The sequence below is a fragment of the Electrona antarctica genome (genome assembly GCF_951216825.1).
Source record: "Electrona antarctica genome assembly, chromosome: 18".
NCBI lineage: Eukaryota > Metazoa > Chordata > Actinopteri > Myctophiformes > Myctophidae > Electrona > Electrona antarctica.
Genome location: NC_136799.1, coordinates 29,083,363 through 29,099,942, shown reverse-complemented (window position 1 = coordinate 29,099,942; position 16,580 = coordinate 29,083,363). Strand labels below are relative to the sequence as shown.

The 16,580-nt window shown below is 42.9% G+C and overlaps 1 protein-coding gene across 1 annotated transcript; it reads left to right on the top strand.

Annotated features, from left to right (window-relative positions):
- Positions 1 to 7,143: 7,143 nt before the first annotated feature.
- LOC306941837 (uncharacterized protein) lies at positions 7,144 to 13,424 on the top strand (the record flags this gene model as incomplete). The annotated part of the gene is made up of 3 exons (XM_079527476.1): positions 7,144 to 7,284; positions 12,372 to 12,448; positions 12,701 to 13,424. The coding sequence occupies 3 exons, from the start codon at positions 7,144 to 7,146 to the stop codon at positions 13,422 to 13,424; spliced, it is 942 nt and encodes a 313-aa protein (XP_079383602.1).
- Positions 13,425 to 16,580: the final 3,156 nt, after the last annotated feature.

Here is a 16,580-nt window from a genome sequence, read left to right as displayed (position 1 = left end):
CGTTCAACTGGCTTCTACACGTAAAGCGGCCAGCCCTCCTGTTTTCAGGAGGGGAGGGGGGTTTTTGTTTTTTGTTTTTTTTTCTGATCACGTGAGCGGGAGTAAGCAGCAATGATAGGGCGATGGTTCTTCATTGTCCGGGTGGGTAAAAAGATGAATGAAAGTATTCTATAAAAAAGTGATTGAAACGTATTGATACGTGATCCGCACCCGACGTTTGATTAATTGATAACGTATTGATACGCGATCCGCGTTGGGAGTGTTAAGCATCTGCTTAATTTCCAAAAAACTACAGAGAATGTAGAAGATTGCTACTTTTGATCCTTTGTTTGTACAATGCTGATGATATTTATATATTACTATAATGGAATGGTTAGTGACTGTGCTTTATTAACATGAGTGCCTGGGATCGATTCCCGCCAATTTTAAAGAATGTTTGTTTCTTCCTGCCAATTTCACAGAATGTTTGTCCTTTTACCAATCAAACAAACAAACAATACTCTTTTCACCTCTAGTCGATTATGTATTCAGCATTTGAGCCACGGACCACCATTTGAGGCCATTTAGCCTCTCAGACCCATTTGAGCCACTGACCACCATTGTGAGAGTCTATAAATGTAAAATGGTGGTCCGTGGCTCAAATACTGAATGAATAATGGACCTCGACTAGATGCAAAAACAATTGTGTTTGTTTGTTTGGTAAGAAAGAAAAACAATCTCAGTCCTTGACAGGGACTTGAACCCGGGCCCTGATGCTTACAAATTTCCGACAGTACCCACTCGGCTACTGGATTACAAAACAGTAGTAACATCATCTATATAAACATCATAATCACTTCATAAGCGATAACATGTTTGAACAAAAACAACAACGTTAAGTATTAAATAACATTTCATTATTTACCTGCTGCCTCCAGACGACGACGGACACGGTGTGTGACCCTTTTATATACTCTATGTGTGTGACGTGGCACTTCCAAACAAACACTGGGCGTCACTTTCTTCCGGTGTGAGGCCACGCCCGCGAGTTTCTTCCCGCGAGTTTCTTGTAGTCATATTGTAGTCCTCCTACGTTACATCCGGGTCCCATCCGCTTCTCATTGTAAATACTAAATAGCTACATAAGAACGCGTGAATCTTTTTTTTTTTACAATAACATTATTTTTCAGAAAGGAAGCCATTGAGGTCTTAATGGGTCTTAATGCTTCCAACTTCAGTAGAATTATTAATGTAACTGTAAAGTGTCAACGACAAAGACAATATATGACGTGAGGTTTCCTTGAGCAGAACCCGGAAGTGGCTGACGTCACGGCTTAAATAGACAATACAGACAGTGATCTCCAACTTGCTAACGTTCTCAGTGGTCTAGTGGGCTAGTCATCCGTCTTGAGTCCCAACATTGTAACTTTGCCAGTTCAAGCCTCGTTGGTAATTTTCAAACAACACGGACTACTTGTTTTTGTCAGGTTATGTTTAGGGCTAGTTTGACATGCATTAGGCTACGGACCCCCATTTAGTGGCATTTCTATCTCTGGGACCCCCAGCAACCGACAGGAAGGTACTGCAGGGGGTCCCCGGACCCCAGCAACCGACAGGTAGGTATAGGGGGTCCCCGGACCCCAGCAACCGACAGGTAGGTACTGTAGGGGGTCCCCGGACCCCAGCAACCGACAGGTAGGTACTGCAGGGGGTCCCCGGACCCCCCAGTCTGAGACCCACTTAGCTCTGGTCCATAGCTCATTATTAGCTCTAATGCGTTGCATTTAGACATTAGAGCTATGGACCAGAGCTAAGACTCACTGTGCTATTGTAGGCTATAGCCTCGCGTTGCGATACTAATATACCAAATCCGCCTCGGGGCATATGCCTATGCCTATTGTTATTAGCCTCGCGTTGCGATACTAATATACCAAATCCGCCTCGGGGCATATGCATATGCAATAGGGGCGGGTTTAGTGTGGCTGCGCCAGGCTATATTGTTATGTCAGTCCGTAATAAACACTGAAGTTGGTGCTTTGCATGAAGGATAGGATAGCACTCAATCCATTGATTCACAATACACTTTTAATTATATTACATGAAGCAGACAGCCCTGTGATTAAACCTTTAGCATTACACTGCAACCAGGTTAATAATACGTTTTATTCACAATGGAATGTTATTGTACTCCTAATATATCATGGAGGTGTAGTTAGGGTTGCCACCTTTGAGATCTTGAAATAAGGGACACTCTTTACGGCCTTGCGCAGGCGTGTGCGGCAAGGCCGGCAATAGGTTGAAGCAATAAGTTGAAGCAATAGGTTGAAGCAATAGGTTGAAGCAATTGGTTGAAGCAATAAGTTGAAGCAATAGGTTGAAGCAATAGGTTGAAGCAATAGGTTGAAGCAATAAGTTGAAGCAATAGGTTGAAGCAATAGGTTGAAGCAATAGGTTGAAGTTTCCCTTCAACTTATTGTTAATGCTATCCACAACTTTTGAAGTAGAATTTTGTTTTCCAAATGAGCATAACAACATAAAGAGTTCTGATTGTGAATCCGAGTGGTTCTTTAAATGGGCACAATATTTAATTATATTGATTTATATTTATATTAGACTTTAAAACTCAACATTATTAAACAATCAACTATAATAGTCTACTGAAATAGCAGGCTAACCTATCCCCACATCAGCAGCCAAGATGTGGGCTATTGGGCAGGTATTAGAAATACTACTGACATGACATCTTGTAAAAACACGGATAAATAAGATGATAAATAATATAAGGTCCCATACCGAATCGATCTCAGGAGATATTTGTCAAATGTCAAATGGATTTCGCCCTTACTGGATGTTTGGGTCATGAAGAACTGAAAATGAACTGAACATGAAGAACACGAAAAGATGAAATTACCTACCTAGGTTCCATCATGAAGTCAAATCTTTCCGGTGATAAAATGGCCACCAACGTAATCAAAAAAGTCAACCAAAGAACAAGATTCCTATACAGGATCTCCTCACTGGTCAACTAAAACACCTTGAAGACCCTAACAGGAGCCCTCGTACAAGGTTTCCTCGACTATGCATGCACCTCCTGGACGGTACCACAGCACCTCAAAGGCCCTTAAAACAAGGCTCCAGACTTCCCAAAACAAACTGGTCAGGCTACTACTTGGCCTCACTCCCCGAACCCACCTGGCTGGAATGGCTACAGGACTCTATACTAGGAGCCCGCGGACCCCCATTAGAAAATATATGCCAGCGACCCCCATAAGTACCAGTTTGACATGCATTAGTCTACGGACCCCCATTTAATGGCATTTCTATCTCTGGGCCCCCAATTCATATTGTAAAATCAATGTTATTTTAACTCTGAGGGTCCATTTGGTTCCATTTGTACACTCTCAGAGTTACAGACCCATAAGGGTCCATTTGGTTCCAAACTATCATTTAGCTGGGGACCCCCTGGAACTCCCTCAAAGACCCCTGGGGGTCCCTGGGGGTCCCCGGACCCCACTTTGGGAACCACTGGTTTAGGCTACTTTAGGTACTGTGTGCCTCCTGCTAGAACAATTGTGCTGACTTTAATATTTCCTGTGTTTTGTTTTGTTTTGTTCATTATTGTTAAATTCAGTGTTGACGTGTAGAGGCGATTTAGGAAAATAAGGAACAAACTGTGTTCCTTATTGGTTCAATAAGGGACGCATCATTTAATTCTCCAATAAGGGATGATTCTGTATTTTAAGGGACAGGTGGCAACCCTAGGTGTAGTCAGCACAGTAGATTCATATTTCAATCGATCTGGGACGTTAAAATTGTGCAAAACTCTGTTCAATGAATTGCCTCTTCTGCTACATTAAACATTACTAAACATTAAACGTTACTTATACCTGTTATTCAGACTCCTTGTATAGAGCATGTTGACATGGATAGCTTGGTTAGTAGCATCTCTGTTTGATTGATTGTTGAGTTTGATTAAATGAATAGCCTATTTTATTAGACAAAAATGTAGAACAGTAGTACAAGTATCGTCAAAACCAAATAATTCACATGCAAGTAAAGGCATGGTGTTGCAAAGCAAAAAAAGCACTGGTAGTAAAGTACTATCCAAGCTTCTGCTGGATATAGGGTTCAAAGCCCTACAGCGCTGTGACCTGCTGACTGCCTCACCCATGTCCTGTTTGTGTGTGTTCAGATTACCACCTGAAACCCACTTTATTGTCTACCATACAACAGTAATACAACATCATCATTTGTGAGATATAGCAATGGAATTTTAATTGTCATATCAATATTTATAACACCCAGACAGCTCTGTAATTAAACTAACCCCCTCCTGTTTTCTACTGTATTGGAATAGCCAGCATTTAAAACAATCTGTTTCCCGAGTCCCTTCTATTTGGGAGACACTTTGATCTAATGCAGTGTTTTCCCAAACTGTGGGTCTCACTCAACAGTAAAACAGTAAACAAACCAACACACAGTTTAAGTGTACACTTGAGTTTTCAAGGTGTATAAGCTTTGCTTAAAGCACCTCCACCTCAGCACCTCCCCCGTAAGGAGTACGGACAACCCTCAACCGTGTGGGACGTTTGGGTGCAGCCATGCAGAGGTGGGGTCTCACAGACAGTGTCCACTGTGGGGTCTCACAGACAGTGTCCACTGCGCATGTGGGGATCCACTACAGACTGTGGAACACATTCTGACCCAAATACCGGCCATCGAATGGTGATCGTGGCTTAATTGACCGTCCTAGACTAAATGGTAAATGGTGCATTTATATGGCGCTTTACATAGATTGTGCATTACATTCACCCATTCACACACACATTCATACACCAATGGCGGAAGAAACCATGCAAGGTACCAACCAGCACATCAGGAGCAATTTGGGGTTCAGTGTCTTGCTCAAGGACACTTCAACACTAACTCTGGGGGAGCCCGGGTTCGAACTGGCGACCTTGCGGTTTCCATGCGGAAACTCTAACCCTGAGCCACCGCTGCCGTTACTGAGCTAGACTGGCTTGCTGCAACGGAGCTGAAGGTCTGACATACGACAGAAGACCATATACAACCACACATATAAATACCCCACCCTAAAAAAATGGAATGATAAGAATGTTAAATAAATAGTTGAAATTGCATGAAGCATAAATGGAAAATAAGAATCAGGGTTTTTAGTTTGATCAACCATAATACACTTTGAACATCATCTTGTTATGTTTTTATGCTGCTCTTATACTGATATTACAGATAATTGTTATTTGCACTGCCTATTCCATTATAAGGTCAAGTCTGCAAAGCCAAAGGCATGTGCGCCGATTACCAACCATGTAGGCTACTTGTTATTCTGGCAGTATTTGAGTGAAAATAGTTCAGTCGGATCTGAAGTATAGGGCCCCCTGCTGGACCTCTGCAAAACTAAATTTCTCAATTTTTGTCTCCACCAGGCCGAAGGCATGGGGGAGAGAGTATGTTTTGCACTCCGTCCGTCCGTCCGTCCGTCCTTCCTTCCGTCCGTCCGTTACCAGCTAATCTCCGCCACCGTTGGCCCGATCCATGCCAAACTTTGCACACACACTCCCTGGATGCCAATGACGAACCTCTGCCCCAAATATTCTTCATCACACAATTCGGTATACACTATCTAGTGTATCATGTGATCAACACGGATCTGCACCATTTCCCATCTTCCATCCTGATTGGCTAAGATTGCCTTCCAAAGCTCACATGATTGGTCCGTTTCGAACAAAATGCCACAACTCACAAACACAGTGTGCAATTTCCGTGAAAGTTTACACGCACATTTCCACTAGGCCGAGGACGACATGCCACAAATTTTTTCCCAAATCAGCCTCATGGTGGCGCTATAACAGGCCAATTCCTGTTTTTAGCTATAACTGCATCAATCTGTATACAACTTAAGTATGCGCACTCCCTAGAGGCCATGGAAAAACTGTCTCTGCATCCCTCCACATCTGCCGGTTATAGCGCCACCATGAGGCCGATTTCTGCTAAACACATTGCTTATGTTAGTTGCACAGATTTCATCCAAATTTCACGCAAATCGGTACACATGATCTCTGTAGTCATGTGATCAAGACGAGTCTGTTGGATTTCTCAGATTCTACACTGATTGGCAAACATTGCCTTCCAGAGTTTTCAGGAGTGGCCCGTTTCGTTCAAAATGCTGCACGTGTCCTGCTCATCCAGAATTCTATCCTCAGAGATGCTATGAGTGATCTGGCTCTGCATTTCCTCAACAAAATGAAGAAAATTGTTGCAAAAAACCAAAAAACATGTTTATATTACTCCTAAACATTTTGCCAAACATCACACACAGTCCTATCCTCCTGGTGGAGACCTGTGCCCAGAAGGGCACTTTTTCTAGTTTAATTATTTTTTCCTCAAGAGTATACAAAAATCAGATTAATTTTATTCAGAATGAATGCACACGTGGCTTACTCACGCTGTACTACGTTTTTGTGAGGTTTAGGGTTAGTTTGACATGCATTGGGGAGTATAAGGACTCCCCATTTAATGGCATTTCTATTTCTGGGGACCCCCAATTAATATTGTCAAATCAATGTTAATTTAACTCTGAGAGTGTACAAAGAGTGTACAAATGGAACAGAGTGTACACATGGAACAAATGGTACACATGGAGTGTACAAATTTGGTTCCATTTGTACATTCAGAGTTACATACCCATAAGGGTCCATTTGGTTCCAAACTATCATTTAGCTGGTGGGACCCCCTGAACTCATCTAAATGGTCATTTACATTTTACATTAAAATATCACCTTTATTACTATGAGAAGTCCACTAGAAAAGGTTAGTTTTTCCACCAATGAGTTTCTGCTCAGAACAGGTAAACACTTACTTCCCCTGCACGCATGTGCACGCACGCACACGTGCACACACTGCACTCTGCTTACATAAGCCATCTAGTGAAACATTCTGCATTACTGACTCACAAGTCACAACCCACCTCCTTAGCCGCATTCAGGTGAAATATTCACCTCTCTCTGTATATTTTAAGGCTGGTGCTGGTAATTCACACTGCTGCAAATGACCTCATACCCTTCAAACCCCCCTCCCCCCCACACACGCACAAGCAGAGAGACACATGCAGTACTGACTCAGCTCAGCTAGCAGCAACAGCACATGACTGCTGATATTGATTACAGCGCAGAGGCTCTGTACTGTACCTGCCTCATCACCATCATCTGTGACCCCTCTGTCGGAAATGAAAGGGGAGAGCATCATTTTCATCCACAGATCCCGTCGCCCTCAGGTTACCCTCCGGTCAGAAAAGAAACCGCTCTGTTGGGAGGCTGCGGTTTCTTTGCCCGTGCTGGTGGACTCGGAGGTGGAACTGTGTGTGTGTGTGTTTGTGTGTGCGTATCAAAACGTCAACTCTAGCTTACACTATGCTTAATGATGAGGCATATATCACAGATTTTGGGATAGTGGTTTAACACAGGTCATGGAGGTCATGGAGGGATACTGACTTTTTATGTAGCCAGTCGTCAACAAACTGTGCCTAAATGATCTACACTGGTCAACAAACTGTTGTGTAGATCAACATGATCAGCAAAGGTCAACATATAGGTCTATACAATTAGCTGTGGTTAACATGCTGTAATTCTAATATATTACTCTTTCAACTTGACTTGTGCCCGTCTCATTGTCATCAGAAATTGCCAATTCTGCATCTCATCATCAAATTGCAGGTTTCATGTGAAAAAAGGAAACCAGTGATGAGACCAACCTTTCTGCATTTAAGACTCACCAGCAGAATGGAATTTGAGATGGCATTGTGCCATCACTGAATTAGCTGTTTTCGCCTTATTTGTGGCTGATGCGAGCTCCATTTTGCCCTGGTGCTGCTGTAATGCAAATGCTAGCACAAAAACATGAAATGGGAGATGTCTCCGTCTCTCTCAGGTGATGCCTCCCTCAGTGGTATATTGGCATGATGCAGCCAGGCCGGTCATGCTGGTGGTGTGATCAGAAGTATTTATTTTATTATACTTATACAACAGTATATATATATATATATATGAATGCCCCAAAACAGAAAAGCTATTTTTAAGCTATAGAAAAGGCCTACAAAGGTATCAGTCGAACTGTTGGAGACTCTGTGGGGAAACATTGGCGAACCATTTTCATGTTTTCTGGAGTTGCCCTTCTGTGGTTCCATTTTGGAGAAGTGTCCACAGTGTCCTGGAAGCAGTTTTTGGCATTCCTTTTGATTTTAAAACCATGTATCTTGCAGATCTGGAAGGACTTCAATTTGCAAAGCAGGATCAGTATCTACTGAGGGTATTGCTGGTGGCATCCAAAAAAGCCTTAACAAAAAAGTGGCTTACAAATGTTATACCAACTAAATGAATGGATTGATTTAATTGTCTCCACCAGGCCGAAGGCATGGGGAGAGAGTATGTTTTGCACTCCGTCCGTCCGTCCGTCCGTCCGTCCGTCCGTCCGTCCGTCCGTCCGTGTGTGTGTGTGTGTGTGTGTGTGTCCGTCCGTCTGTGAACAGCTAATCTCCGGCACCGTTAACCCGGTCGATGCCAAATTTTGCACATATACTCCCTGGATGCCAACGATGAACCTCTGCCCCAAAATTTCCAGAACGGCCTGTTATAGCGCCACCAGGAGGCCGCTTTGTGCAAAACAAGTTTTTGCACCTACAGATTTTGTCCAAACATCACACAAATTGGTACACAGTCTCTCTAGAGCCATTCAACGAAACGGGTCTTTCAGATTTCTCAGACTCCATCCTGATTGGTTAAGATTGGCTTCCAAAGTTCGCAGGAGTGCTCAGTTTCAAACAAAATGCTGCAAATCATGAACACATTGTGTGATTTCTGTGAAATTGTGCACGCACATTCCCACTAGGCCGAGGAAGAAATGCCACATGAACATTTTCAACTCAGCCTCATGGTGGCGCTATAACTGTCCGAAAAGTGTTTTTACCTCTAACTGCACGGATCTGTGGATAACTTTGTATGCCAACTCCCTAGAGGCCAAGGAAAAACCTTTGCCTGGAATTTTTCACATCTGCTCTTTATAGCGCCACCAGGAGGCCGACATATGTAAAACACATTTTCTAATATTACTCCTTCAGATTTTATCCAAATTTCACGCAAATCGGTACACATGCTCTTCATAGTCATGTGATGAAGACGGGTTTGTTTGATTTCTCATAATCCACCCTCATTGGCTACGATTGGCTTCTAAACTTTTCAGGAGTAGCCCGCTTTGTACCCGTTTTGAACAAATCGCCACAACTACTCAACGCAGCGTCCGATTGTGGTGAAACTGTGCATGTATATTCCCACTAGGCTTTGGAAGAAATGCCACTTGACAGTTTTCAAATCAGCCTCATGGTGGCGCTACAACAGGCCAAGCCGCGTCACACACACACACGTTTATATTGCTCCTAAACATTTTGCCAAACATCACACACACACTCCTATTCTCCTGGTGGAGACCTGTGCCCAGAAGGGCTCCTTTTCTAGTTTATAGTATATTTATTATGGAGATAATTACATTCAGCTTTAGAGGTCAAGTTGAAGTCTTCACAGATAACTTTAGATGGATTACTCATGTCTCTACCATAAGACCTGATTTTGTTTAAATTCAGTTAAATCTGTTTAACCTGTAGAAACAGATGCATCCGTTTGAGGTACTTATGTATTATGATCATCAATAGAGAAGAGAGGCAGATATTTCCCCTTGTGTGTATTGTACGTATATTGTCTTGTTTTGTTTTTTGTGTTTCTGTTGTATGTAGTCAATTGTCAGTCGTTTCGTTTACATGTATGTTTGATTAAAATTCAATAAAAAGTAAATTGAAAAACAAATAAAAGGCCTACAAAGGTCAGCGGGTTGGCAAAATGGTACAGAACAGGAAGAAGTAAGGCCAACAGAAGTGAACCAGAGGGGCATACAAATGATCCTGAAAAGAGCAATGCAATAATGTTTGTCTTTAGTTCAATGTTTGTTTTGTAAACGCATTGACAATGAAGGGAACATTTATGTCATAATGGGTCATTTACGTCATATTGTCTCTTTATTGTTAATGGCGTTTAATGTTTGTGTTGGCACCGTTTGTTTTACATCACCTAATCAACATGAGTTAGACTTTAATATATTAGCGCCCCTCACTTCACACATTTTTTAATTCCACATGGAGGGGGATTGGGAGCGCCAGGTTAGGATTGCTGCCCAGGTTGACTACGCGTTGACTAATGTTGATCAGGGAGCTGCATTGGTACTCAGGTGTACAAAGCTCCCATCAGAGTCCAATAGATGTAATAGACTGTCATGTCTAGATCTGGGTCCATGTAGTCTCTCCTCGGTTCATGCAAATGGAAATGGGAAGAAAATGGAAATGCATGTCACACTGGCAAAATAATTGCAATTAATTAATTGTGTATCAAATAGTCTTTGACTGTACTACTTGTACTTTTAATTAAATTAGATTAAAAAATGATGAAAATCATGAAAAAACGACATACTATAGTTCATGGTTTGACGACATATATAGTATGCCATTTTTCATGATTTTCAATGATTAAAAAAAATATGAAAATCATGAAAAAACAACATACTATAGTTCATGGTTTTTGACGACATATGCTCGTTTTTCATGATTTCATGACCTTTTGGCAGAGGTGGACATTTACTTAAGTACAAATGTTGTACTTAAGTACAAATGTTGTACTTAAGTAGAAATGATGTACTTAAGTACATTTACTTAAATGTCCACATCTGCCTTTTGGGTACTTTGGGGACATTTTTGGGTACTTTTGTGTACACCAGGAGTGTTTTGTGCTCATAATCATTACTCGCTGTGCCCTTATACCCCTCCACCAGTCTGCCTACCTGTGCATACTCACCTGTCCTGTGTTTTTCCTGCCACCCCCCTTAGTCAACTTCTTAGCCAATCCTCACGTTTCCTTCTTGTGACAATTATGTGAAACCTGTGTTTTGGGTTCAGCTTCTGACATGTTTGGTTAATTACAAACTTGCTACAACCCGCTGGTATACATGCAGGGCCTGTTCATGTCACCTTATTTCCCCCCGAAAGATTCATATCATCCTATGAGACCATTTAGCTGTGCCCTCAGGTCAAAACACAAAATATAATACAAACCTGTTGATGTAATAATCCCTTATATCCACAGCCAGGTCACTAAGCCCTCACTCACAACACATGACATACTGCTCTACCCAAATGCCAAAGATGAACAATAGAACGATGCATACTCCCAACAAGCACGAATGCACGCATGCACAGTCTCACACGCAGTCACACACACAGTCTCACACACACACACAGTCTCACACACAGTCTCACGCGAGCACACACACACACACACACACACACACACACACACACACACACACACACACACACACACACACACACACACACACACATAAGTGTAAATGTGTAAAAATGTCATTTCTCGTGTGTGTGTGTGTGTGTGTGTGTGTGTGTGTGTGTGTGTGTGTGTGTGTGTGTGTGTGTGTGTGTGTGTGTGTGTGTGTGTGTGTGTGTGTGTGTGTGTGTGTGTGTGTGTGTTCTCTTACTTGCAGTATGTGTGATGGCTCCATACCCAGTCTGCATCACTTCTACCATCCCAATTCCCATCACAGCAGCGGTCAATAGCTGTCTAGACATAAATGAAATATTACCCAGCAATGGAAGGCCAAGACAAATCTAGGTGCTGTATTGCAGTGTTTCCCAAACCTTGAGTAAATATCGAGGGATCCTTTTTTTCCTAAAAGATTTTCAAAAAAAGATTTTCAGAAAATAAAATGAAAAAGGGTTGTAATCATGTCCAAACAGAGGAGAGGAAAAAAGACCAATAACAATAGTCTGCTTGCCTATCGGCAACCACACTGATAATAAATAATTGCATTATTATGAATGTGTTTATTTGGCCAACATGCAGTTCTTATGGGCAGAGAGATAATACAGTTCGAGACTGAATGGGCACAGAGGAAGAAAAGGCATGAATAGCCTACTGGAAAGACTGTACGGAAAGTAATACTGGGAAAGAATGATAATGGTGAGCGGGAAGGTGATAAAGAAAGAGAGAGATAGAGAGAGAGAGAAACTAGAGCACCGCCCCTCCTTCCTGCTTTTGCCATCTGATGTCGATACTGTGTTGCTAGGGGCAACCAGTCATGGGAGAGACGAGAGATAGTGGGGGGGGGGGGGGGGGCAGCTGGTAAGAAGGATAGCAGGAGAGAAGACAAGCTCCTAGTACTCAAATTGAGCCAAACGACAAGCGGAAAGAGAGACAGAGGTAAAGGATAAAGTCCTGACTCCTCTGTATTCATTCATTCTTCATTCAATCTGTGTTTTTCAGTTCCATCCATCCAGGACAGACAGACCCTTCTCTTTGCGAAACAGAGCTGAGCACAGCATGAGGACGGGGAATGGACAGTAAACCAGAGGACATGACAGCCTAGCTAGCATCAGCAGCAGAGAGGCGGGCTGGCCATTCGTTGGCTGACGTGGTCACGAGCCGAGCAGCCAATGAGGCGCCGTCGAGCACCTCCCCAGCTCAGCGGAACGGACGCAGAAGCAGCCAGAAGCCTGGCTCAGCTCACTTATTAATGAATGGAGCGGCGGCCGAGCCGCATCACTCCACATCACGCTCTTCATGCTCTCTCTTCTAAAGCTCTACTGACACAGGAGGAAGAACTACAACAGCAACAACAAGGCAGTGACAATACGGAGAAAGTGCATGGGAGAGACAACAGCACTGAACATGAAGAGACGACAAGCGCAACACACAGACGACCCCGATGAGGTTGCTACAGATGATTTGGTGGCAGCTATCACCAACGCGGACCCCCACCCCGAGCTCCATCCACCCGAGGCTTCTCCTTCTTCCTCCTCCTCATCGTTATCTCCACCCCCTCTGCCCCCGTTAGCCATGCTCCCCTCCACTTCCGTCTCTGCCCTCCTGGCGCTGGCCTCCCCGGCCACCCGCCGCTCCATCTCCATGGGGGACTTCCAGAGGGTGACCGGGGCCCTGCTCGCGGGGTCAGAACCACCCTCGGGCGCCGCCACGGCCCCCTCCTCCAAGCTGGTCACACCCAGCTCCAGCATGGAGTTTGCGGCTGCCCGGCGCCGCCTCCTGGAGGTGGAGGAGCGCCAGCGGGTCATCCATGCCATGGAGCGGCATCTGGAGGAGATGAGGGTGGTGTTCGTGCACTCGGAACGAGATGTGGTCATTAATGGGGAGAAGGTGTCCCGCATCTCTGGGCAGGTACAGCAGGGGGAGCTGCACGTGGCAGAGAACACCCAGCGGCTGAAGAAAGGCCTGAGGTTCAAGAAACATCGTCCCACCATCGTGTTCTCCTCTATGCTGGGGCTGCGTACCTGCCTCCCATGGCCTGTCAAGCACAAATAGAACATTGGAGGACTGTGTTCACTCAGCTTCTTTTTGTTTGTTTTTGCATTTGTTGCTTTTTTGCATACAAACCATGGATATACTTCTCTATTAGCTACTATTCATTGACCTGGTTGGCTGCTGTCCTTTTCCGCCATTCTGCTCTTGCATCCTGAGGCAGGTCCTCATGGTCTGAGTGTCTACTACTACAGCTAGGAGCTGCAGGATCAGCACACACAGACTTATGGTGCATAGCTGAGGAAATGGCAATAGCTAGCAAACCGATGAAAACTGTACTAGTCACGATGTCTTCAAGATATCATTCATGTGTTCAGTTTTTGTGCAGATGCTCTGCTCTTTGCAGTTTCAGTGTAATGGTTTGACAAGAGATCTAGCTTGGAATGTGAGGTCTCCAATTGGTTTGTGTTTTTACCAGATCAGATTGTACATGAAGTGGTCTGAAGATTGACTTGTAGTAACATGGTAAAAGGAGTTTCTTTCTCAGCACATCACTCAGGTTATGCAGAAATGATATAGAGACGATGGAGAGATTGGGAGGATTATGTAACATTGGCCAGTTTGCTGGAATAAGAATCTGAGAAAGAGAGTGAAAGAGGGGCAGGGAAGGAGAATATTTGCTGCATTGTTATATAAAGCCAGCGGACAGAGGTAGGATGAGGAATGAAAAACAGAGGTTAGTAAAGAAAACATCTATGTATTGTGCTGATAAGGAAATTACATTGACAGTTCAGAAAACGTGCCTTGGCCACCACACTCGGCGGCCAAATATTGTTGGCAGGGAAGAGACAGCGGGAGCAAGGGAGCAAGATAAAAGAGGAGAGGAGTTTATGCCTGGGATGATTCCACCTGTGGCCTCATTCATTTTGTCACCTGGCAACCCCTCGTCTCTCTTTACCCTCAGTGTTTTCTGTTCCAAGAAACCCTCAGAATGTATCCACCAAACACTGTATCTATAGAGAACTGTAGAATCTCCCTCCGGGATTTAGGAATAGCAGTAATTGAAAATGAACTGGAACTGGCTGCGTGTGGAGCAATGTACTGTAAAGGAAAATTGCTTGTGTTTGACACTGCTTGTTTGTGTAATGTTGGGTATACACTTAGACTAAGCCATGTACTGTATGCTATGTTAATGGGAGCAAAGGAGGAGACAGAGTGACATTTTGCTGATCATTCGTGCTGTCATGTGAGACAGAGTGAGTGTTGCATCCAAAACAATGGGATCATAATTTACGTAGATTGTATGCACCACAGTAGGGACACTGGTGACATTCAATTCTTATCAAGGAAAGAGAAATAAAAAAAGAAACTGTAGCCTACAGTATAGCGCGATTAGACATTGTGTTAGACAACACATCTTTGTTGAAACTGATTCATCTTTACAATGAATATTCATTCATACTTTGTCATAGCAGCGCTGTTCAGGGACAAACCTATTGTCATAATGACAATGTCGTTCTGCAGTCAATCACTTTATTCAATAGATCTTGTTAGGAGGTGATCGTCAATCAATAATGATTCATCATGGCCACAGCAATGTATCAGTTCCCCATGTAGGTGACCTGGTTTCTACCTAATAGCGCAAGATTTTTTTGTTTCTGCTCTTTCCATCCATTTCATGTTTTCTTCTCCTATGCTTATCTTTTAGGCCATTCCACTCTTCCCCCACTTCTACAATACATCTGTTAGTGCTGATCTCCAGGAGACTAATGCTAAAATGCCTGTTGGGCTTTGTTTTCTTGCTTCCTAAGAATCATGTTTAAAAGAAAACAAAATGTTTTCACTATTCAATAGCTTAGTCCTTCATTCAAATTAAATCTAGAAACAGCAGAGCAGCAGAGGTATGATTGCCTGGAAAACATCAGTGTATCATTTGGGATGCATCAGGAATGCTGGAATGGGGATTTGTCCTTGTAATAGTCAAAGTATTGAACTAGCAATTGATGCATTGCTTGGAGGACAGGCTGTCTGCATCAGTAACTCTAGGTGAACACAACCATTAAAGTGATGCATGTCGATAGTCATACGAGATGTGATAGTGGTAAATGCCCCAGTATTGATTGTAGGCTGCAGCAAATCATATTGAGATCACTATTTATCTTTGCTGATTTTTCTACTATTAGTATAAGGGCTTAAACAGATCTTTTTTTCAATATATTTATTAGTTGCAGGAATATATATATACTTCTTGTTTGGGACAAAGTTATTTCTTACTTCTAAATGGGATTAGATTTTAAGAGGTTTTAAAAATGGTGCATTTATATATAGTAAATGGTGCATTTATATAGCGCCTTTATCCAAGGCGCTTTACATGGCGGCAGAGACCATGCAAGGCACTAGCCAGCACATCGGGAGCAATTTGGGGTTCAGTGTCTTGCTCAAGGACACTTCGACACTAACTCTGGGGGAGCCCGGGTTCGAACAGGCAACCTTGCGGTTACCATCCAGCCACTCTACCCCTGAGCCGCCGCCGCCAAGCATATGGCATATAGGTTTTAGATTACCATGATAACCTTATAATTGAATGTCCACGGGACCTACTGCCTTCCATCTCTGTGCAGGCAGGTCTATACCAAACCATAGGGAGCAGAAACATGACAGCAACAAAGAGGTCTAGAAGGCCTTGTAAATGTACACTCTTGGTTATCTACAAAATATAGCTATTGTTATAACTTATTTCGATATACTGTTTTTGTTTGTTTTAATAATGCCTTATACTGGTAATGAAGATTATAATGAAAATTATTATGATACTGATGAAGATGATAATGGTGAACTCATGACCACCATATAACTATCATTATCTGGGCAGAAAACGTTTAGTTTGTTGGTTTTGCTTTCTTTTTGTGTGTGTGTTTTTCTTCCACACACCTTTGAGGCACTGCACCTTTTTGTGTTTTTCTATGAATGATAAAGAACAAACAAAAAAAACAAACACCCAAAGATCTCTGGGCCCACTTGCATAATGAATGTAATGTTATATAGAGTTTTTGTTTATCAGTTTTATCACTGAATATCCACTTTAGCAGCTTGTTTAACCTGTTGATGTTGACAACAAACCCTTTAATGTAGACAAAAAATTATAGCCTACAAGTAGTTCCACACAATATAATTATCATGCCGAGAAATCCTCTTGTAGGCATGTAGGCCTATAAAGCC